Below are 25451 nucleotides of genomic sequence, written 5' to 3' on the forward strand. Positions count from 1 at the left end.
TTATTTATTTTTGGCTGCATTGGGTCTTCGTTGCTGTGTACGGGCTTTCTCTCTAGTTGGCAGTGAGTGGGGGCTACTCTTCATTGTGGCACGTGGGCTTCTCATTGCAGTGGCTTCTCTTGTTGCAGAGCACAGGCTCTAGGTGTGCAGGTTTCAGTAGTTATGGCACGTGGGCTCAGTAGTTGTGACTCACAGGCTCTAGAGAACAGGCTTAGTAGTTGTGGCTCACGGGCTTAGTTGCTCCGCGGCATGTGGGATCTTCCCAGACCAGGGCTTGAACCCATGTCCCCTGCATTGGCAGGCGGATACTTAACCACTGTGCCACCAGGGAAGCCCAACACTTGATGTTTTAAGACTTTAAAAAAATATGCCTAGTAGGTGAAACGGGAAAAACAAGTATCTCATTTTTGTTTTAATTAGAAGTTTCCAGACACTGGTGAGGTTGAGCATCTTTTCTTGTCCAGTGTCCACTTAGTGGACATTTGTATTTCCTCCTTTGTGGATTACATGTTCATATTCTCTACCACATTTCTTTCCAATAGTTTCCCTTGGCTATTGATGTGTGAGTCCTTCATACGTGATGCAAATCTCTTCTTTTATTCTAACAAATTTTTAACTTGATTTCAGTCATATAAATTTAAAATTTTGAAGTCAAATTTGTCAACCTTCCTTTTCCTTTCTGTGTCTTGTTGAAGAATGTACTACTCCCTAACCCAAGTTCATAAAGATACTCTCCTGTTTTCTTCTAATAACTTTGTGGTTTTGTAGTTCACCTTTTTAAAATCCACATGGAATTCGTTTTTAGAAGTGCCATGAGGTGTCTTATTCATTTCATAGTCACTTGGTATCTTTTCATTGACTAGTCTTGACTCCATATGATTCTGAACCCATTTCAAAAATCAAGTCTATATCAAAGGAACATGGTTTAATATGCCAAAATAAAAGATTTTTAGTTAAGTAGGTGGAATTATGTGTTTTAGTGCCTTTTAAAAATATTTTTCGGGCTTCCCTGGTGGCGCAGTGGTTAAGAATCCGCCTGCCAATGCAGGGGACATGGGTTCGAGCCCTGGGCTGGGAAGATCCCACATGCCGCGGAGCAGCTAAGCACGTGCACCAGAACTACTTAGCCTGCGCTCTAGAGCCCGTGAGCCACAACTACTGAAGCCCGCGCACCTAGAGCCCGTGCTCTGCAATAAGAGAAGCCACCGCAATGAGAAGCCCACGTGCAGCAACAAAGACCCAACTCAGCCAAAAATAAATAAAATTTTCTTTAATGTTGAGATTTTACACTACTTAGGATATTGAGGGAGAAATGCTATAGGCTCTGAAGAAAATTCCAGATATGAAGTTTCATAACTGTTCTGCTGGAATTGCAGGAAAATGAATATTAATTTCTGATTTAGTCGAGATTCTTCAAATAACTTGAAATAGAACTTTAGTTCCAAACTAGTATAAGCAAATAAGTACTTCCTTGGCTCACCTAAGTGAAAATTCCAGGGCCGTCTTACTTTTGAGCATGGCTCGATCCAGCCTTCTGCATGAGCCAGGTAGACAAAAGAGCTTTCAACTGCCATCCTAGCTTAGAACCCCAAAGCAAAGAAGCAGGCTTTTTTGGTGCCTTAAGCAGAAGACTCCTGGGACAAGCTCTGATTAGCCGGGCTTGGGTCCCAAGTCCATTCCTGTTACATCAGCTGCCCAGGTGATGGGGCATATTGGCCAGGCCCGGGTCACATGCCAGATCGGAATGAGTGGTGGGTAGTTTGACGAGGCCCACCTAACTCATATAGGGCGGGATGCAGCTGGAAGAGGGGTTCTGTCCCCAGAAGCAGGAGGATGGGGTGCCAGGCATACGACCACCAGTGTCCACTGTACTCTTCTTTTTCTTTGGAGGAGATGGTGTCTTTTCTTAGGTACGTACAGTCTTGGCTATTTGCCAGTCCATTGTGTCTCACTTTGCAATCTTGGTTCTTCAGACGTGTGTTATTGTGCAGTTTAAGGTACTGACCAACTGTATGGTGTTTTCAAGCCTTTAAGGAGGTGGGAGGATACCAGGAACTACAGCATGAGTACATGGATGCTAAGCCCACCCTCATCAGTGAAGGAAACTGGACCACCCAGCCGGAATGCTTCATTCCTCGTCTGGATTCTTTCCATATCTTCCGAGATCCCACCACTGGAGACATCCCCTGGCCTGGAGTCATCTTTGGCATCTCCACCCTCTCCTTGTACTACTGGTGCACTGACCAGGTAATCAAATGTGCTGCGCTGACGGGCCTGCACTGGGGCCTGGGGGTTGGGGGTCTCTGCAGTCTCTGCAGCCACAGGCAGGCTTCCCTCCCAGCCTTGTGTAATACCCAAATGTAGTGCAGGACCACGTTCTGTCTGAAAGGGGTCTCTCGGGACTTCCCTGGTGGTCCAGTGATTAAGACTTCACCTTCCAATGCAGGGGGTGCGGGTTCGATCCCTGGTCAGGGTGGTAAGATCCCACATGCCTCACGACCAAAAAACCAAAACATAGAACAGAAGCAGTATTGTAACAAGTTCAATAAAGACTTTAAAAATGGTGCACATCAAAAAAACTTTAAAAAAATAAGAGGGGTTCCCCCTCCAGTCCTGTCTATAACAGAGCACTTGTTTTCATTTTTTTCCTCCCTCTCATTATCTACAAAGCACAATGTTTGCACATGAAAAATATGTCAGTTCTCCCAAATTGAGTCTAGAAATTAAATACCACTAATCAGTATTTCAGTTGGATTTTTTAAGGACTCAAGCTTATTCTAAAAATTATATGGCTCTCTATCAATGGTTGTTAATGAAATAAACTGTGAAATATTCATACAGTGGAAGGCCAATATAGAAATAAAAAGGAAGTACAGCTACACACCATAGCATGGATGAATCTTTAAAGCATTATACCAAATAAAAGAATCTAAACACAGAAGACTAGGTGCTGTGTGATTACATTTATATAAAGCTTAACACAGGCAATGCTAAGTTATGTTGTTTAGGTATACACAATTACGTAGCAAAAAAATTGTAAAGAAAAAGCAAGGAGGAAATAAAATAGTCATTAAAGCGATCATTTCTGAAGCAAGGGAGAGGGTTGAGGTTAAAAAGAGGCACATATAACGGTGGTGTTCACAGTCATTAAAAAGTGGAAACAACCCAAATATCCACCGACGAATGAATGAATAAACAAAATGTGTATCCATGTGTTGGAATATTATTCAGCCACAGAAAGGAATGAGCACAGACACATGCCACACCTTGGATGAACCTCGAAAACATCATGCGAAGCGAAAGAAGCCAGACACAGAAGGCCACCTACTGTATGATTCCTTTTATATGAAATATCCAGAACAGGCAAATCCATGGAGACAGAAATCCGATTAGTGCTTCCCGGGGGAGGAGGGATGGAGAGTGGCTGCTTCATGGGCCTGGGTGTTCCTCTGGGTGATGAAGAAGCTGTGATGCTGGAGAAAGGTGGCTGTGATGCAACACTGGGGATGTACTAAATGCTACAGAATTGTTCACTTTAAAATGGTTAATTACATGTTATGTGAATTTCACCTCAATTGTTTAAAAGAGCCATAGAGAGAGGCTTCTGGGGTACCTCAATGTTGCTCCTCTTTTCTTTTTTTTTTTTTTATTTTGTTCCACCACCATCAGTGAGTTTTTTCATACATTTCTAAATCAGTTAGATTCTTTGTTGCATTCTGTATGCCAGCCTTTGAGTGTTGCACCTCTTGACTTGGTGTTTCCATGGTGCGCTCTGTAATGTGCTACACCATGTTCGTGTGTTATAGCACAATAAAAAGGGTTTAAACCTTTTGTGGAAGGAGAAGATGCCACAAATAGCTAACCCAAGTTTGAAAATGAAGAGCAAAGGGGGAGAACTTGCCCGACCAGATATTTAAACTTTGACAAAGTCGCAGTAATACAAGCAGTTTGAAATTCCCAGGAATAGACATATAGACTAACAGGACAGAATGAAGAGCTCAGAGACAGACCCATGTATTTATAGGAATTTAATATGTGTTCAAGGAGGCTCCACAAAGCAACAGCAGAGATACATACTCTTCAATGTTGTTAAAAAAAAAAAAAAAACCAAAACCCAGCTTACTATTTGGAATAACAAAGCTTCATCCCCACCTAACACTTACACAGAAGTGGGCTTCAGATGAATTAAAGACTTAAACGTGGAAAGTAAACCTGTACTACAATAAGGCGAGGTAATGCTAGTGAATACTTTTGAGTTGGGGGGAGTGTAAATCATATCGGTTTGATCACAATACACATAGGCCTTTGTAACAAAGATGCTCTAGACAAAGTTGATGGATGAAGGGCTAGAGAAGAATATCAGAATGTTTATAATGAACAGGAGACTAATAGCAAATCCACAAGAAAAAGGAGCTCCAGTAGCCATGCAGGCAAAAGATAATGAGAGACAATTTGTAGAAAAGGAAATGCAAACAAACGTAAATGCTAACAAGCATATAACCCAGCATTATCAGGGAAGTGCAATTTAAAACCACAATGAGACTGGCAGAAATTAGAAAGCTTGATGATGTCAACTGTTGAGGAGGACACGGATGTTCAGGAATCCTCTTGCATTTCTGATGAGAGTGCAAACGGGGCATGTTTTCTGGAGGGTGATCTGGCAATGCTGAATAAAGTCAAATATATTGTACTCTGTGACCAATTGGTGATGTTCCTCAGAAACTACCCAAAACTCCTCATCCAAGTTCATAAGGGACCATATGTGAGGCCTTGATCACAGGGTTGATTGTGCTAGGTACTGAGGTGGGTGGATGAGATGGGGGTGGGGTGGGAGTGGGGATACCACTGAGGGCTGCTGTGCCTCCGTGAGAAGCCGTGGAGCCACCATACAAGGAGTGGCACTGCTGGAGCTTTACCATGTACTGAGCGGAGGACCAGGAAACAAGATGAGGCCCAGAGCCCAGCACACGGGCGTGATCTGTAACGCAGCCACAGTGTTGTTATTTGTATTCTTCCCCTCTGCTTATTATGTGTCTAATTATGCTGCTTTATGTCAATGACAAGAAAAGTCTTTCTGTAAAAATTAGAAAACAGGGTGGAATCAAACCACCACAACCAAGAAACCCTTCCATCAGAAATGATCAGTTAGATTTCAAACTCAAACTTCTGGAAATGAAAAATATTCTTACTGAAATGTAAAACTGAGTAACTGTTAGAATAACAGATTAAACATAGCTGAAGGAAAAAAGTGGTAACCTAGAAGAGAGAACTGAAGAACTTGCCCAGAAAGCAGAAAAATGGAAAGTGTGAAAGAGAGACAAAGTGACATTGAAGACAGGATTAAAATACATCCTATTGGAGTTCCAGGAGAAAAGGGGAGAAGCAATATTTGAAGAGAAAGTGGCTGAGAATTTTTACAGCTGTTGAAAGAACAGGACTCATCAGATTCAGGAATCACAGTGAATCCCAAGCAAATCTACACAAAGTCACCTCCTGATGAAGTTTCAGAACATGAAAGACGAAGAGGAGACTGAAAGCCACCTGAGAGAAAAGATCCGTTGTAGAAGAAGACAGGTACACCCCCAACAGTCTGCTCAGCAGCAGCAGTGGAACCCAAGGGAGAGGAGGAAACTTTTCAAGGTACTGAGGAAAATGTCCACTTTCAATTACGTGCCCAGCTAAGTATTACTCAGTAGCAAGGGCAAAATAAAGGCATAACCTTCCCTAGAGACTGAATGACATGCATAAAGAAAAAGGAGGTCCTGGTGAGCAGGAGGGACAATTAGAGAAGCCGGCCGGCACGTGCGCAGATCTGAAGCATTGGCTGAAAATCACCATAATTCTGCACACAGGAAGTAACACAGGACAGAGCTAAAATATCGGACCATAGTTAGAGTTAAATCTGTTTGTGGACCTTAAATTGTTCAGAAGGGCACAGATACTGATTTACTTTAGACCTGAAGTTGTATCCATGTTAAAATTTTAAGGGTAATTATTAAAAGCATAGAAGTAGAATCTCTAACTTCCTAACTAGTAAAGAAAATGATTTAAGAAAGAATTTTAATTGAAAAAGAGACAAACTGACCAAAGGAAAATTGTTTTCCTTTGGCCCACTACCATCTTTAAACAAGAATTCGTCCCTTGCCCCGCTTTGTGATATATGACAACCTATGAAAGTGCTTAGGGCTTTCTGTGTGGAATGATTTCATGCCCCTACGACTATCCTGTCCTCAGAATAAGAGTTGGCTTCTGGGGCTTCCCTGGTGGCACAGTGGTTGAGAGTCCGCCTGTCGATGCAGGGGACACGGGTTTGTGCCCCGGTCCGGGAAGATCCCACATGCCGCGGAGCGGCTGGGCCCATGAGCCGTGGCCGCTGAGCCTGCGCATCCGGAGCCTGTGCTCCACAACGGGAGAGTCCATAACAGTGAGAGGCCCGCGTACCGCAAAAAAAAAAAAAAAAAAAAAGAGTTGGCTTCTGCTCTGGCCCTGTTCCTTCATCCCCTCCCTTAGAGACCATCTCTTCTGTGTGCAGAGCTAAGCAAAGACCAGGAAGTGCAGCCTGGCTGCCCACCTGCTCAGCAGAGACCCCCAGGCACCTAGAGGCTGTCAGCAGGATGCCCACAGGCCCACTGAGAAGCAGTGCCTGCTTACATGAGGCAGGACAACCTTGGGGTTCTTCCTCCTATTAATAAATAATGCATGTGGGAAAGAAAGAAAGCATTAAAGAAGAACATGAAAATCCTACTATCCCAGGATTAACCTCTATTGTCATGTTGGTTTATTCCTGCGGACTTTTTCTAGGTATAGAGTCAAGGTGTGTGTGCTATTGTATCCCGTGCCTTTTTGTTACTGTCACACTATGAGCATTTTTCACATTATTTAAATTTTCTTTGAGAATGTGATTTTAATGCATACAGAGTACTGCATTGTCTTGATGCACTGGACCATGTCTTTATGTTCTTTCTTAAGTGCTTCTCCATCTGCCCGCTACACCATTCTGCTCGGGCTGAGTGCACACCGCCTCTTACAGCAGGAGCACCGTGAAAGGGGGCGTGAAGCACCTCCCAGGAGACTTTGCATGTTAAGGTCTACACTGGTTCATTTCCACTTGGACAAGTGAAGCTGGTCCCAGTTCTAAACACTCATTTGTTACCGGGGACCAACCTGTGCTTGGATTGTTGTCACAAGGGCAGAGACGGTCTGTGGCCTCTAGAAGGGAGTCTCATCCTTGCCAGGGGACAGCTTGTAAGCACTGTGCTGCTGATTGGCGTGCAGTGCTAGCAATGAGGTCAAGGTCAGGCCACCCTCCTCCCCTCTGGTAGCTGTGCACTGAGCAAAACGTGTGCATCGGTCACACGTGCCTCCTCTGGCCCTGCATGCCCGGAGACACCTGGGTGATTGGGGTGAGCAGTGGGCACCCCCTCCGAGGGCACACCCTACTGCTACTGCAGGTCACAGTTGTCCTATCTGTGCCGAGGCAGCCCGGGCTTGATACCCTCTGAGAAAGCCCCCCCGCCCCCCCCCACCTGTGTTTCCTCGGCAGATTTTTGTCCAGGGCTGCCTGGCAGGGAAGAACGTGTCTCATGTGAAAGGCGGCTGTGTCTTGTGTGGGTACCTGAAGCTGCTGCCCATCAGCATAGTGATGCCAGGGATGATCAGCCGCGTCCTGTACACAGGTAATTCTTGCTCTGCTGTGTTCACACTGATCTTCTTCTCCTCTCTCAGGCATCTACATCTAGGGAGCATGGGGTTATCAGTTCTCCTGCTGGGGAGACTGCTGGGGTTGAGGTGCCCCGGATTGCTTTCTTGGGAGCTCATGGATTTAGATTAGGGATGTGGCTGAGCAGAAGTCTGGCAGGGACCGTGGATGTAGGTGGCAAGAGAGGAATTGCAGAGAGACGAGTTCAGGCGGAGATGAGCCAGCCGATGCTCCCTGCAGTGGCCGGTCTCTGCGTGGCGTTGAGGCGTGGTCCATGGGGAGGTCAGCTGTTCCCCCTGCACTGCAGGCACCGTCCTGCGGGCACTCCTGGGTGCCAGGCATTGTGCTCGGATGTGACCAATGCCGTCACTGCTCTCACAGCCCCAGGTGTGGCACGTCGATGGAACCCCCAAAGTGGGTCTAGCCCTGAGGCCCACGTTCTTTCTGTTAAGTGCTGTGAGAACGTCCCTGCTGCACTTAATTGAGCTGTCATAATTTCGTGGATGTCCCTCATCCCCGTTGCAGCCTCGTTTTACTGCCTTTAGGTGTACTGCCTCTCGGTGCCAGATTTGTTTATTCATTAAACCTTTATGGAGCACATACTCAGATGGTGCAGCCACATGGACAAAGCAGGCGGCTTCCACAGTCTTCTGTCTCAGTGCTTGACAAGGCCAAGCAGAGAGTGAAGCACTTTTTATTGCGAAGCCACATGTGCAGTAGACGTCTCTAACCCTAATCCATCCTCAGTCTGCCTCTTTTTTAATCCTGATCCCTTTCCAGTTTCAACAGAGAGGAGCGCTCCGTTCCAACATCCCAGGTTTGGTCTTTGGCTATCAGGTAGCCCTTTCTGGGGTCTCTTAGGTGGTGCCTCCTCGTAGGTTAGAAATAGGCCTCTGTGCTCGCTAGGACCCCAGAGTCGCCTGTGCTTGGCGGCCCTGCCTCCCCAGCCCCACTTCACCTCACAGCCCACCCCACCCACTGGGCGAAACCACATGTCTCTTGGCCTCTAGAAGTGGCTGAGGGAGGAGCGAGAAGAGCGGGCCTCAGGAAGCCACACGCCCCCAGCTTCTGACCACCAGGTGAATAGAGTTGGTGGGCTGCCCTTGGGAGAGCCGTCAGGGTGGGGAGGGGCCCAGGACCACTTGCCCCCCATCCTCAGAAATGGCCAGACTCACAGACTGTTTACACACACTCATAGAGAGCGGTTTGGCACAAAAGCTCCGCACCTGCCCACATTCCTGGGAGAACATACTTTTCCAGTAACCCAAACGTTCCTGGTCCTAGATTCTGGGTCTCTCCCATGGCCAGAACCGGGGGCCAGACACCCACACGGTGTGATTCTGCCAGTCAGGTTTTCCTTGGGGGCCACTGTATTAGTTGAGGCTCTTGAGTGAAAATGACGTGCACTTTTAGCTCCTCTTTCCTCCGAGCTGGTGTCCTCTCAGTCTGTCTGATGGCAGATGACCACCAGCAGCACCAGCCTTCCACCCTCCAGCCCAACGACCCCCAGAAAGAGTGTTTCCTTTTTGCCCTCCCAGCAGAAATCCCAGGGGAGTCCCGTGAGCTCACTTGGGTGACGGACCAGTCATTGTGGCCAAGGGGAAGGTGTTTCCAGAATGGCCAGGTGGCCCCTGGGCTCCTCCCAAACCATGCCGAAGGAGACTGAGGGCCTGCTCGCAGGGCAGGGGGAGGGAGAGCAGGCAGAGGAAAAGCTGACCCCCTTAGTTTTCCTGACGTCCCCAGTGAAACCCCTTGCTCTCCATGTAAACCCAAGCCCTTCCTGCCTCTTCCTAGTCTACGTTGATTCGTTGTTTGGTTTTTTTCTCAGATGGTAAATTTTAATCTGTTATTTAAGCTCTTGAAGGCCTATCACATTCCCTCCTTTACTTCCCTTTGTCCAAATTTCTCCCCAAATACTCTGAAATAACACCCCTACGGGGCTAAGGGAGTAAGGTCATGAGTGGCCCACCCATCAGTGTATGGATGAATCATCGTTTGCTTTCCTGACACCTGGCTGGGATCATTGAAAGGCTTGTCGAGGTCACAGGGCTTGCTGTGGGTCAAGCAGTGAACTGGCAGAAGCACCGACCCGCTGACTCCTGGGGCCTGACCCCCAGCTCCTGACGCACGTGTGGGGTCACGAATTGGAGACGAAGAATCTGCCATCCACACACCGTTCCTAATTTGCTTCCCGTTCCCTGAGCTCAGATTTTAGTGCTCAGGGGCCACATGCTGGTGTGACCCTTGTCTCTCTTTGCAGATTAAGTGGCGTGTGTTGTGCCTTCAGAGTGTGAAAAGTACTGTGGCGCCAGAACTGGCTGCAGCCCTCTCGCCTACCCCGTGTTGGTGGTGGAGCTGCTGCCCAGTGGTAAGAAGTGGAGCTGCCTCCAGGGCTGTGAGTGGACGGTCAGGAGTGAGGGCCCCGGTGGAAGCGTAGGCTGTGGGAGGGGCCCTTGGCATCCCGGGAGCCTTGTGGCCTCCTCTTCCTTTCTCTCTCTCTCTCTCTCTCTCTCTCTCTCTTTTTCTCTCTCTGTCTCTTTCTTTCTCTTTCTCTCTCGGGCACGCGCTCAGGCCCAGCCTCTGCTGGCCCTTTGCATGGTCCCCTCCCTGCAGAACCCACGCCTCTGCTCCTCACTGCCGCAGATGGGAGCTCGGCGTTGTTCTAGTCTGTGGGGACAAAGAGGGGAGCAAGACCGCATCCTGCTCTCAAGGAATTCAGTCCAGTGGGACAGGCAGGGGCATGGCTTTCGTCTCACCCACGTTGCCACATCCCAGGGAAACGGGCAAACAAACAGTACAGTCTTTTTAAATTCCGTATTAGCTCTGAGGATAAATAGGCCAGCAATGTTGAGACATTCCCATAAAATACAATGTAGATAGATCCCAGCTGAGGGAAGTACCAACCATCCCACAGTTCAGGAAGGGGGTCGCTCAGCACCTGGGGCTGCAGCCCAGGGCCATGGGCACTTGAAGCCAGGCCAATCCAAGAACTCTAGTCTTGGCCTGGCCTGAGTACCTACTGAATACAGTGGGGCCTCCTGTGCAAGCCCTGTTACCCTCAGGCTCTCCCAACTATGCATGGGAATCTCTCAGCAAAGCCGCTGCCATCCAGTGGTCTTGCAGGTCAGAAGCCTAGACTGTTACGTTTATAGGTAACACTTGATGAGAGCTTGCTCTGTGTTGGACATTGTGTTAACCCATCTTCTTACTGTATCTTAATCTTAACAACAGTCTGTGCAGTAGGTACTTTAATACCCACCTTACAGATGGGGACACTGAGGCACAAGGAGCCACATCATCTGTAAAAGGGGTCAGCACTGGTGTCCTTCTCACAGGGCTGTAGGGAGATCATCAGGCTGATGCCTGAAGAGGTGCTCCAGCCCAGAGTAAGCACTCGCATATTATATGAAGACACAGCGGCCAGCTAGCAAGGCTCGTCACAGAGCAAGGGCAGCTATAACGCACTTGATCTATCTTAGATGGACTCCCACTCCGAACAAAATTTACTATGTGGGAATGTTCCTCAGGAGGCCTAAGGCGTCCTGGCACGGCCAAAGAGCTGGAGGCCCAGGAAGTGTTCCTTTTCTTCCAGGTGTTCGAGGCTTGATGGTGTCCGCACTCTGGGCCTCTCTCATGTCCTCCCTGACTTCTCTTTTCAGCGGTGCCAGTGCCGTGTTCACAGTGGGCATCTACACCCAGATACAGCTGATGGCCACTGAAAATGAACTCATGCTAACAGGCAGGTGAAGGATTCCTCTAATCACATGAGTTACTGCCATCAATGAATCGATGCCCACAAATGTCATTATGTGAAAAATGTAGGCTCTAATGCTGCATATAGAGTTATCTTGTTTATATACAGCATGGTGGTGTTTTGTTTGTTGTAGTTTTGCAGTGAAGATGTATTGCTTTTATTTTATTTATTTTTTTTATAAATTTATTTATTTTTGGCTGCGTTGGGTCTTTGTTGCTGCACATGGGCTTTCTCTAGTTGTGGCGAGCAGGGGCTACTCTTCATTGCGGTGCACAGGCTTCTCATTGTGGTGGCTTCTCTTGTTGTGGAGCACAGACTCTAGTCGCACGGGCTCAGTAGTTGTGGCTCACGGGTTCTAGAGCACAGGCTCAGTAGTTGTGGCACATGGGCTTAGTTGCTCCACGGCATGTGGGATCTTCCTGGACCATGTCCCCTTCACTGGCAGGCAGATTCTTAACCACTGCGCCACCAGGGAAGTCCTGTATTGCTTTTATAATCACAAAGAAAATTGTTTCCATTTGGGAAAAAATTAAGTAATAATCACAATGATAATGGGTACATATTAATGTACCCCCCAAACTAGTCCTTGTGAGGAAGTGTATCTACATTATCTCGTTTTCTCTTTCAGTCCTCATGACAACCTTTAAAGGTAAGTTTTAGTTCTTATTCTCACTGTACAAATGGGGGGAATGGCTCAGAGAAGGTAGTTGGTCTACCTGAGTCACATGGAAAGAGGATCTCATCCATCTCAGGGCCATGCCATTAACCAGGAGGCCTCACAAGCTAGGCATAAGGCAGGAGGTGTGAATGTGTAAACACGTGGGCCTTATCCTCATTCTGTAGGGTTTCACACTGGCTGTCTGTGGACCACTTCCAGCCCACACACTTTGAACTTGGCCTACGTTACGCCTCAGATGCCTCCTTCATCCTGTGGCAAGGTACATACTGCTCACTGTCTTATCTGTCTAACCCCTGCAAATTGAGTTTGCTGTTACATTTTGATTAGCATTCCATTGTTTAAAAAGCACTTTTCTGAGAAACTTTAAGAAACAGGTACCTGTTTTATTTAAATTTTTATAGAACATAGGGGAAAAGGAGAAAGACTTAAATTCATTTCATAAAGCTCAAGATATTGATGCCAAAACTGAACAAATACAGCACAGGAAGAAATTAAAACTAAAGACTCATCTCACTTTTAAATACCAATGCAAAACTTGTAAATAAAATATTAGACACAAATCCAACAATATACTAAAAAAATGTTAAAAGAATGACATCTCATTACCAACTGTGATTGTTTTCCAGAAATACAAGGATGGTTCAATATTAGGAAATGTAGTAACATTACTCACGATATTAATAGATCAAAGAGAAAAATCATATATATCTATTCAGACGATGAAAAGGTATTTGGTAAAATGGGTACCTTTCAACATGACAAAACATATCTGTATCACCCTAAAAGCCAAGTCATACCTAATGGAACTAGAAAGGAACAAGGCAAGAATGTCCCCCCTTACCGCTATATTTATACTAATATATGTGTAAAATAAAATGTATATATAAGTAGACCTAAATAGATATTTCTCCAAAGAAGATATACAGATTGCCAACAAACACATGGAAGGATGCTCAACATCACCAATCATTAGAGAAATGCAAATCAAAACCACAATGAGGTATCACCTCACACCGGTCAGAATGGCCATCATCAAAAAATCTACAACCAATAAATGACGGAGAGGGTGTGGAGAAAAGGGAACCCTCTTGCACTGTTGGTGGGAATGTAAATTGATACAGCCACTATGGAAAACAATATGGAGGTTCCTTAAAAAACTAAAAATAGAACTACCATATGACCCAGCAATCCCACTGCTGGGCATATACCCTGAGAAAACTATAATTCAAAAAGGGATGTGTACCACAATGTTCATTGCAGCACTATTTAAATAGCCAGGGTATGGAAGCAACCTAAGTGTCCATCAACAGGTGAATGGATAAAGAAGATGTGGCACATATATATACAATGGAATATTACTCAGCCATAAAAAGAAACGAAACTGAGTTATTTGTAGTGAGGTGGATGGACCTAGAGTCTGTCATACAGAGTGAATGAAGTAAGTCAGACAGAAAGAAAAAAACAAATACCATATGCTAACACATATATATGGAATCTTTAAAAAAATATGGTTCTGATTAACCTAGCGGCAGGACAGGAATAAAGACGCAGACGTAGAGAATGAACTTGAGGACACGGGGTGAGGGAAGGGTGAGCTGGGACGAAGTGAGAGAGTAGCACTGACATATACACTACCAAACGTAAATAGATAGCTAGTGGGAAGCAGCCACATAGCACAGGGAGATCAGCCTGGTGCTTTGTGACCACCTAGAGGGGTGGGATAGGGAGGGTAGGAGGGAGGTGCTTGCAAGAGGGAGGGGATATGGGGACATATGTATACATATAGCTGATTCACTTTGTTATACAGCAGAAACTAACACAACATTGTAAAGCAATTATACTCCAATAAAGATGTTAAAAAAAAAAAAAAGTAGACCCACAGGTGAAGTTAGCAGACAAGGACTTTGAAATAACCTTGATTAATAGGTACAAGAAAATAGAGGGAAAGGTTTATAAAATAGATGAAAAGAATTGGGAATTTTTCCAGAGAATTAGAATTTATAAAAATAAGAAGGTCTAGAATTGAAAAATAAATATCTGAAATTAAGAACTCAATGGATTTGTTAGCAGCTGATTGGCTGTAGCAGAAGACACTGTTAGTGGCTTGGAAATGGATTAGTCTACAATATCCAAACTAAAGCACACAGGAGAAAAGGAAGATACACGTGGAACACAGAAGAATAATATATATGTATTATTGGAAATTATGTATATATATATATATATGTAACTGTAAAAGCAATTTGGAGAAGATAATGGCCAGGAATGTTCCAAATATCTGGACAACTATCCAGAGATTCAAGAAATTCCACAAATCGCTGGCAGGATAAATACAAAAGAGACCATACCCAGGCCACATGATAGTGAAACTGCTGGAGACTGGAGATAGAGAAGATCTTTAGAGCAGCCAGAAGAAAGTAAATCACATCACCTTCAAAAGAGCAGCAGAGAGACTGATAGTAGAAGTTTCAACAGAAACTGTAAAAGCCAGGAGGCAGTGGAGTGACATCTTCAAGTGCTAGAAAAACTGCCTACCTGGAATTCAATACCCATCGAAATAGCCTCCAGAGTGAAGGTGAAACAAACAGGTTTTCAGATAAATGCAGGTTGAGAGAATTTATTACAAAAGAATTTCACGATAAGAAATACTAAAGCATGTTCTTTAGGCTGCAGGAAAATTATCCAGATGGAAGAATTGACCTTCAGAGAAGGATGAAGAGCACCAGAAAGGGTAAGTATGTGGGAAATAGAAGTGAGTGAGTGTTGACATAAATAAGAAAAAATGTCTATGGGATTAACAACATATGGAGGCAAAACATGCCAGTAAAATCCCAGAGAGAATGAGAAGGGGCTAAATGGAGCTTAAGTATTCTCACGTTCTCTTGCTATTCGGGATGTGGTAAAAGTCAAAACTTGTACCAGACTGTGATATGTCAAGGATGCATGTAGTCTCTAGACTAAACAATATAAGAACAGTTCAAGAACGTTTAACAAGTTAATAAATGTAAAATATGGGATAACTAATAAGTCAAAAGAATAAAAAGAACGTGAAAGGTAGGTTAACTGGAAAACAATAGCATAGCTCCTAAATATATCAATAATTTCATGAAACAGAGATAGGTAGACTAAGTAGCTGAGTTAAAAGGTGAAGATTATCAGAGCTTTTTTTTTTAACCAACTGTAATCTACGTAGAAGAGACACCTTTCTTTTCCAGTTTTGTTGGGATAACATTGACATATAACACTGTATAAGTTTCAGGTGTACAATAATGATTCAATATATGTATATATTGTGAAATGATCACCACAAGTTTAGTTGACATCTATCACCTCACATAATTAGTTTTACTTTCTTGTGAAAAGAACTTTTAAGATTTACTCTCTTAAAAAAAAAAGATTTACTCTCTAAGCAACTTTCAAATATACAATATACAAATACACAATCCTGTGTTGTTAACTACAGTCACCATGCTGTACCTTATGTCCCCAGAACCTATTTATCTTATGACTGGAAGTTTGTACCTTTTGACCACCTTCACCCATTCCCCCCACACCCATCCCCAGTCTGCTCTCTGTTTCTACGAATTCAGGGTTTTTTTTAGATTCTACATATAAGTGAGACCATACAATACTTGTCTTTCTCTGTCAGACTTATTTCACTTAGTATAATGCCCTAAACGTTGTCACAAAAGGGAGGATTTCTTTCTTTTTTGTGGCCAAATGATATTCCATTGTGTATATGTACCACATCTTCTTTATCCATTCATCTGTTAATGAACACTTTGGTTGTTTCTATGTCTTGGCTATTATAAATAGTGTAAAGGGTGTAGAGGTCTCTTCAAGATAGTGATCCTTGTTTCCTCTGGATATGTACCCAGAAGTGGAATTGCTGGATCATGTGGTAGTTCTGTGTTCAGTTTCTTGAGGAACCTTCATACTGTTTTCCACAGTGGCCACACCAGTTTACACTCCCACTAACAGTGCACAAGGGTTCCCTTTTCTCCACATCCTCACCAGCACTTGTTATCTTTTGTCTTTTTGATAATAGCCATTCTAACAGGTATGAAATGGTATCTCATTGTGATTTTGATTTGCATTTCCCTGATCAGTGATGTTGAGCACCTTTTCATGTACCTATTGGCCATTTGAATATCTTCTTTGGAAAAATGTCTATCAGGTCCTTTGTCCATTTTTAAAATTCTATTATTATTATTATTATGTTGTTGTTGTTGTTGTTGTTGTTGTTGTTATTAAAGTTGTCTGAGTTCCTTAGACAACTAAGGAACTATCAGCCCTTTATCAGATGTGTGGTTTGCAAATATTTTCTCCCATTCTATAGGTTGCCTTTTCATTTTGTTGATTGTTTCTTTGACTGTGTAGAAGCTTTCCAGTTTGATGTAGTCTCACTTGTTTATTTTTTTATAAATTTATTTATTTATTAATTTTATTTAACTTTTTTTTTTGGCTGCATTTTGTCTTCACTTGCATGCAGGTTTTCTCTAGTTGCTGAGAGTGGGGGCTACTCTTTGTTGCGGTGTGCAGGCTTCTCACTGTGGTGGCTTCTCTTGTTGCAGAGCACAGGCTCTAGGCGTGCGGGCTTCAGTAGTTGTGGCACACGGGCTTCAGTAGTTGGGGCTCATGGGCTCTAGAGTGCAGGCTCAGTAGTTGTGGTGTACGGGTTTAGTTGCTCCGCGGCATGTGGGATCTTCCCAGACCAGGGCTCAAACCCACGTCTCCTGCATTGGCAGGCGGATTCTTAACCATTGAGCCACCAGGGAAACCCTCACTTGCTTATTTTTGCTTCTGTTGCTTGGGATTTTGGTGTCATATCCAAAAGTAAATCATTACCAAGACCAATGTCAAGGAGCTTATCCCCTATATTTTATTCTAGGAGTTTTATGGTTTCAGGTCTTATATTTAAATCTTTAATTCATTTTGAGTGGCGTTAAGATAGGGGTCTGGTTTCATCCTTTTGCATATGAACGTTCTATTTTCCCAGCACTATTTATTGAAAAGACTGTCTTGTCTTCATTGAGTTTTCTTGGCTCCCTTGTCAAATATTAGTTGACCATATATGTACGGCTTTATTTCTGGGCTCTAGATTCTGTTCCATTGGTTTATGTGTCTGTTTTTATGCCAGTACCATACTGTTTTGATTACTATAGCTTTGTAATATAGTTCAAAATCAGTATGTGTGATGCTTCCAGATTTGTTCTTCTTTCTGAGGGTTGCTTTGGCTATTCAGGATCTTTTGTGGTTCCAGATGAATTTTAGGATTATTTTTTTTGAATTCTGTAAAAGATTCCTTTGGAAATTTGATAAGGGTTGCATTGAGTCTATAGATGGCTTTGGGTAGTATGGACATTTTAACAATATTAATTCATCTGATCCATAAACACAAGATATCTTTCTATTTATTTGTGTTTTCTTCAATTTATTTTATCAATGTCTTATAGTTTTCAATGTAGAGACCTTTTATCTCCTTGGTTAAATTTATCCTAAGTATTTTATTGTTTTTGATGCTATCATAAATGGGATTGCTTTCTTTATTTTTTTCAGATAATTCATTGTTAGTGTAAAGAAACACTACTGATTTTTGTATGTTAGTTTTGTATCCTGAAACTTTATTGAAGAGAGACATCTTCTTTAAGATTGAGGAAGGCTTAAAGAAAACATGAGAAAATACGTACCATGCAAATATGAACATAGATGCAGAAAATTTTAACAAAATATTAGCAAATCAGGTCCAGCAACATAGAATAATACACCATGACCATCTGGAGTTTATTCCAGGAATGCAAGCATAGTTTTTTATTCAAAAATCAATCAATGTACTTGACCACATTAACTGAAAACAGGAGAAAATTATATAGTCATATTAATAGATAAAAATCATTCAAAATTTTAAGACCTATTTTTTAATCTTAGCAAATTAGAGAATTTAAAAGATCTTCTTTATTCAGACTTTTAAACATACATGTTCTTTAAAACCTGTAGCGTTTATCATACTTAATGTTTATATTTGAAAATCTTTTCCCCTGAGATTGGGAACTAGACACATGCATCCACTATAGCCACTTTTCTTCAGCATTGTACTGGAGGTGCTACTCTGCAAAAAGGTGAAAAAGGAAACAAATGTCATAAGGATAGAAAGGGAAGAAATGAAATTGTCATGAAAGACTTCATAGACAAACTTAAAATTTTACGCGGGCCTCTCACTGTTGTGGCCTCTCCCATTGCGGAGCACAGGCTTCGGACGCGCAGGCTCAGCGGCCATGGCTCACAGGACCAGCCGCTCCACGGCATGTGGGATCTTCTCCGACCGGGGCACGAACCCGTGTCCCCTGCATCGGCAGGCGGACTCTCAAGCACTGCGCCACCAGGGAAGCCCCAAACTTAAAATTTTAAAGTGAATTTAACAAGACTGATAAAAGATCAAATACAAGAATTAATCATATTTTACACATTACACATTATACATATTAACATTTGTAGTGTCATTAAACCATATCAGATACCTAGGAATAAATCTCACAAAAGATATGAGAAAATTGCTGAAAATTACAAAGCGTTGTCGAGAGAAATTAATGAGACCTAAGTATAGCAGGAATATACCATATCTGTGAATTAGAAGATTCAATAATGATATGTTTGTTCTCCCCATATTATTCTACATACTCAGAGTAATCCCAATCAAAATGCAGTAACTTTTTTGTATGCATGTAAAAATTGACAAATGAGTTCTAAAAGTATATAGAAATGCGAAGAGCAGAGAATATCCAAGGCTATTCTTGAAGAGGAACAAAGCTGGAGGATTTATGCTAACAGATACCAATATCTATTGTGAAGTGATACTAATTAGACAGTGTGGTTTTATTGCAGGGGTAGACAAATTAATGGAACAGAATATCAAAAACAGCGCACAGGTATACAGTTGTCTAATTCATGACAAAGATTACAGTACAGTGCAGTGGGAAAGTGGTAAGGGGAGAAGGAATGGTACTGGGTAATTTGGCTATTCCTGATAAAAAGAATATTGACTAACTCCCTTTACACAAAAATCCATTTCAGATGGACTGTGTATCTGAATGCAAAAGGTGAAACAGTAAAGCTTTTATTTTTTAAAAGTGGTCAGCATGACACCAGATTGCCAATCACATATCATGTGCATCAACAGTAGCTTTCTTAGCATGTCATTAATAAATTTTTGCATCATGTAGAATTGTGTTTACGTATCAGAATGCAAATACCAACGTCTGATTTATAACTTTTGGCTCATATTCTGTAATCCCCACATCTGTCAGGATTTGTGCCATCATCTGTGCATCTTTTGGCATGCTCTTAGGAGAAGCCATATTGCCAGGCTCCATGATAACTGATCAGACTCCTCGAGCTAAATCACCCAATTAAAGTATTCCACCTAGTGTGGTGTACCAGTGAGCACCAATTCCTGGTGTAACGGTGAGCAGAATATTCAGGAGCATCCTCACTGCCATGGCTCCAAGCACCTCCCCAAATTTTACCTTATCCTTTCAGTATCTGTAGGATCTCTAGTAATGGTAATATGTGGGCGTGGAGGGGGTTCTTTTTCTCTTGAGTGAACTTGCCTAGGCGTTTATCAATTTTAATAATTTTTCCAAAGAACTAACTTTGGGGCTTGTTGATTCCTCTAGTTTTTTTCCCCCGTTGAATTCTATTCGTTTCCTTTTTTCTATTTACTTTGGATTTACTCTTCTTTTCTTTTCTTTTCTTTTTTTTTAGCTTCTTAAATTGGAAATTCATATCACTGGTTTAAAACCTGTCTTATTGTTTACAATTACCACTTAAAACTATAAATTTCCCTTTAAGCTCTGCTTTAGCTGCATCCCACAAATTTTGATATGTTGTGTCTTCATTTTTAATCAGTTCAAAATATTTCCTAATTTCCTTGTGATTTATTTCTGTGTTCATAGATTATTTAGAAGTGTGCTGTTGGATTTTCAAGTATTTAGTACTTTCCTAACTATTTTATTGTTATTGATTTCTAATTTACTTCCACTGTGATCCAAAAACATACTCTATGAGATTTTAATCTTTTGAAATTTATTGATACTTTTGTATTCTTAATTTTTGTCTAGTTCCTCTGTTATATATATCACATATACTGTGTATATTATATACACAGAGGAGGTATTAAAAGCTTCATTTATGATTATGTAGTTGTCTGTTTCTGTCTTATAGTTCTTTCAGGTTTTTTTTTTTACCTCTTATATATTCAAGTTCTGGGATTAGGTGCCCTTATGCTTGTTATGGTTTCCTGAGGAATTAACTTTTCCATCATTATGAAATGTCCCTTTTTATCTCTGATAATACTTCTCGTCTTGAGATTTACTTCATTACTGTTATAGATCACACCAGCTTTCTTATGCTTAGGGTTTATAACATCTTTTACTTTCAACCTGTAAATATATTTAAAATGAGTCCCTTGTAGAGCACATATAGTTGTATCTTGATTCTTTTAATCTAATCTGACAACCTCTGTCTTTATAATTTGAGTTCACTTGCATTTAGTGTAATCATTAATATGGCTGGAAATAGTTTTTATATTTTAATTTCTTTTTGTTGTTCTAGGCATTATAATAGGCATTATTAACCTACCTTAGTGTACTTAAAATTAATATTGTATTATTTTATGTAAAATGTAAGTACCTTGCAACACTATATGTCATTTTCCCCTTTCATCATTCATGTTATAGTTTGTCATATATTTTACATCTACATCCATTATTAACCCCAGAATACAGTGATAGTGATATAATTTTTTGCCTTAAGCAGTCAACTGCCTTTTAAAGAAAATAAAATAAGAAAGAAAAATATATGTAGCATCTTATATTTTACTCTTTTGGGCTCATCATTCCTTCTTTAAGGTGCAAGTTTCCATCTGTGTTATTTCCCTTCACCCTGAAGAATTTCAGTATGTCTTGTAATGCAGGTCTGTTAGTAACAGACTCTCTCAGTTTCTGTTTATTGGAAAATGTTTTTCTTTCATCTTTATTTATTTTTAAAATTTTTATTTATTTTATTTATTTATTTTGGGATGTGTTGGGTCTTCGTTGCTGCACGCAGGCTTTCTCTAGTTGCGGCGAGGTACACAGACTTCTCACTGCGGTGGCTTCTCTTGTTGTGGAGCATGGGCTCTAGGTGCGCAGGCTTCAGTAGTTGTGGCATGCAAGCTCAGTAATTGTGGCTCACAAGCTCTAGAGCACAGGCTCAGTAGTTGTGGCACATGGGTTTAGTTGCTCTGCGGCATGGGAGATCTTCCCAGACCAGGGCTCAAACCCATGTCACCTGCGTTGGCAGGCAGATTCTTAACCACTGCGCCACCAGGGAAGCCCTCATCTTTATTTTTGAAGGATACTTTTGCTGGATGCAGAATTCTGAGTTGACAGTATTTTTCTTTTACCACTTTAAAGTATGCTCTTCCATTCTCTTCTGTCCTCTTGTTTCTGATGAGAAGTCATCTATAATTCATAGTACTGCTCTCTGTATGTAATGTGTCTTTTTTCCTGGGCTTTCAAGATTTTCTCTTCATTTTTGGTTTTCAGCAGTTTTGTTATGGTGTGCTGATTGGGCTTTTCTGCACTTCTGAACCTGTAAATTAATGGTTTTCACCAAATATGGGAAATTGTTGACCATATTTCTCTGCATATTTGTCTTCTGCATCCCTCATCTCCTTTTTTGTGACTCTACTTACACACATATTTGCTCTTTTGATATTGTTCCACAGATCATTGAGGCTGTCTTTATTTAAAAAAATTTTTCTCTGTGTTCTTCAGTTTAGAGTTCTATCAATCTCCCTTTAGGTTTATTGCCCCTTTCTCCTGCCATTTCCAATTTACCGTTAAAGCCAGCCTGTGAATCTTTTGTTTCATATTTTGAACCAGAATTTCAGTTCTGGAATTTCTATTTGGTTCCTTTTTAAATTTTTTCTAGTATCCAGTTTTCTTTCATGATTTTGCATCTGTTCACTTATAACTGTAATTTCCTTTAAGTCCTTTAACATAACTACAGTAGTTGCTTTGAAGTCCTTGTCTGCTAATTTTAATACCTGAGCCATCTTGGTGTCAGTTTCCATTGATTGCTTTCTTCTTGACTATGGGTTACATTTTCTTACTTCTCCACATGCCTAGAAAATTTTATTATATATTGAACATTGTAGATAACACATTATAGAAATTCTGGATCATGTTCCTCTGAAGAATATTGGTTTTTGTTCAAGTATGCAGGTAAATTACTAGTTGACCCCCTTAAAGTTGTGGAGGCCTGGTTTTTATACTTTGTTAGGGTGACTCTGTTTCAGTTTTGCTCTAGTCTTATAGCAAGTTCTTAGTCCTGGGAAATAGTCTCTGCTTCTAAGGCATGGACATTCAGGGGTTTTCAGTGAAAAGCCTGAGGTGGTTACCTGGCCCCTCTAACTTCATGAGATTCAAACTCCAATTTCTGTCTCCCCTGCTATAAGCAGGCAATGAAATCTCTGCTCAGCTTTGTCTGCCTTCCAGCAGTTGCTTGTTGGTGGACTATTTGGCAATTCTTCCCCACATGCACAACCAAGGGTTTAAAGGGAGTTTACACAAATCTTTAAAATCAGGTGCCATACTAATCCATCTGAAATCTTTAGAAATGTGTTACCCCTGAAGAAATTAATATTTTCCAGGTATTATTTTTTTTTCTTTTCTTTTTTTTTTTTTTTTTTTAATCGTGGTGTGCAGGCCTCTCACTGTCACGGCCTCTCCCATTGCGGAGCATAGGCTCCAGACGCGCAGGCTCAGTAGTTGTGGCTCACGGGCCTAGCTACTCTGTGGCATGTGGGATCTTCCCAGACCGGGGCACGAACCCGTGTCCCCCGCATTGGTAGGTGGATTCTTAACCACTGCGCCACTAGGGTGGCCCCAGGTATTATATATTTTAAGCACGACCATCCCAACAGAGTCTCCAAATGTGATGAAAATCTACCCATGATCCAGTAACAGGCAAATGGACCCTCAGTTTTATTTGTCCAGAAGTTGAAGGGTTTTTGCCTGCAGCCCTATGGTCCTATTAATGTTTAGGGGTATGGCTATCTCCTCTGCCACCCTTATGAACGGGCACTTGAATTTAACCTAAGAAATAATTAAAACTAGCTAATAGTTTACAGTTTGTAGATATTTTATTGGCAGGTAAAAAACTCATAAAACTGCCGTTGACTTTTGGTTTAACTTACAGGTTTTTTGTTATAATCTTACTTGCTGTCTCCATTGCATGGGTCCCTGCTATACAAATGGCACACAGGGAACAACTATTTGAATACATGCAAGCAGTTTTAAGTTACCTGATGCCGCCCATTGCTGCCATCTTCCTGCTTGCCATATTTTGCAAGAGAATCACTGAGCAGGTAGGTGGGAGTTGGCATGGCCACGGCATGGCACAGTGTGAGGGCTTGCCTTCACATCATACCTATCTTTGCAAAAGTTGCCCTGAGAGGGTCTCTTGTGCTTCAGGAGTTGACACCGTTGCATCATTTGCTTTCTGAGAGATGATTTACTCCTGGGCAGCTTTGGTCCGAGCTCCCTCATGCTTGCAGGGGAAAGGCAAGCTCTGATTTGTTTTCTTCCCTTTGCAATGTAATCCACTTTCGACTGTGCCATAGATGGTGCGAAGTGTGTGGGATCCTCCTGCATGCTCATCTAGCCACAGGAAGATATTCTTCTGTTGCCTCTGTGCATGGATGTTTCCTGCTCAGAGGTTTCAAACTCACAGGGGCATGTTCAGTAATGAGCTCCTACCGCCTTCCCTGCATGAAGACCATCTCCTCCAGCCACACTTAAAACTAAATAAAGATCCCAATTAATGGTTTGATCATTTCATCAGTAAGACTGAAAGCACAGTTTGCCAGAATATTTTCATTCATTATTTGAGTCACTTCTTGACCTGTTTCTCCTAACAGCACTGAGCAGCTGGGCCTTGCATGAGTTCCCGAGCATGGTGCCTCTGTGACCTGGCTCCTGCCTGCCTCTCAGCCCTGGCCCTCTCCATACACAGTCCCTAGGCCCCAGCTACTGCTAACCACTTGCAGTGCTGATTGCCTGTCTCATGCCTTTTCTGGCCCCTCTTCATTCCTGTGGACTCTTTGCTTTGCCATGAGTATCTTTGTCCACCTCCATCTGGCTGGTGCTTCCTGCAGGCCCATGTCAGGTGTTCAATCCTCCAGACAAATCTGCTAGTGCTTCTTGCTCTGCCCAGCTCACCAGGACTCAATTGGGCACCGAGAATGGGGTGGGGGGCTGCTGGGCTCTGGAGATGCTCTTCTCTGTGCTCTCTTGGGAAGGGCAGGGGCAGAGGAGCAGGCAGTCAGGAGAACCTGCCTCCTACCGGCGATGGTCACCACCCTTGCAGTACTGGGGCCTATCACCAAGGGAAACTGGGGATCTTGTCAGTGGCTCTCCAGCTACCCCTGGTCCAAGGTTACAGCGTATTGTGGCTACCTTCCTTGACCTAGAGAACTTCTCCAGGCCTTCTCTCCCACCCTCATCTGGCTTCTGCTGCCCATCTGTTTCTAGATCTTCCCTTTTCTGCACGCCTCCTTCAATAAATGGGTCCTGTGGACCACACCTGGCCTTTGGTTTCAGCTCTTTCTCCAAGATGCTTCCCACATACTGTATCCTCTACCTCCTCCAACATTCAGCCACACCTGAGACAGGCTCCAGATGCAGCTCTAGGACCAAGATGAAGTCCTCACTCTTAAAGAGTGGACTGTCCAGTTGGAGGAGACGGATGATACCCAATGAGCAGATAAGATTTCTGAGAGTGGTGTAGTGCTGTTTAAAAGTCAAAAAGGATCATGGAGGTTAGCAGGGTAGGTGCTGGGGGCAGGGGGAGCACAAGGACATTAGCCAAGGTAGTGGGAGAAGATTTCTCCTAAGAAAGTGACCTCGAACCTGAATCCTGGAGGATGAGCCAGAAACACCAAGATCTAGATAGAGAACCAAGCAGAAAGAAGGGCAAGTACAAAGGCCTGGCCGAGAGCACAGTGGGCAGCCCTGACATGCAGGAAGAGGTCATGCTTAGTGGCTAGAGTAGACTGACCAGGGGAGAGGGCGGAGCCAGGTGAGGTCAGCTCGAGCAGATGAGACTTGCTTCTGAGGGCAGCCATGAGAAGCCATGGTGGTCTTCAGCAGAGTCAGGGCACTCCCTAATCCATGCTTTGAAGAGATCACTCTGGCTTCTTGGACAGCGGGTGAGCAGGAGACCAGGTCTGGATTCCACCTGTGTGAGAGAAGGTGGTAGATCGGGATTGAGGTGGT

General features: G+C 42.8%; 1 protein-coding gene across 1 annotated transcript in view; it reads left to right on the forward strand.

Moving 5' to 3' along the window:
- LOC101329048 (sodium/glucose cotransporter 1-like) overlaps window positions 1-25451 on the forward strand; it is a 62117-nt gene that overhangs the window by 31105 nt on the left and 5561 nt on the right. The window contains 5 exon segments of the mRNA XM_033837916.1: window positions 2027-2247; window positions 7544-7676; window positions 9960-10067; window positions 11292-11442; window positions 23374-23542. Coding sequence (XP_033693807.1) covers window positions 2027-2247; window positions 7544-7676; window positions 9960-10067; window positions 11292-11442; window positions 23374-23542 — 782 coding nt within the window.

This window comes from Tursiops truncatus, chromosome 13 (assembly GCF_011762595.2).
Source record: "Tursiops truncatus isolate mTurTru1 chromosome 13, mTurTru1.mat.Y, whole genome shotgun sequence".
Taxonomy (NCBI): domain Eukaryota; kingdom Metazoa; phylum Chordata; class Mammalia; order Artiodactyla; family Delphinidae; genus Tursiops; species Tursiops truncatus.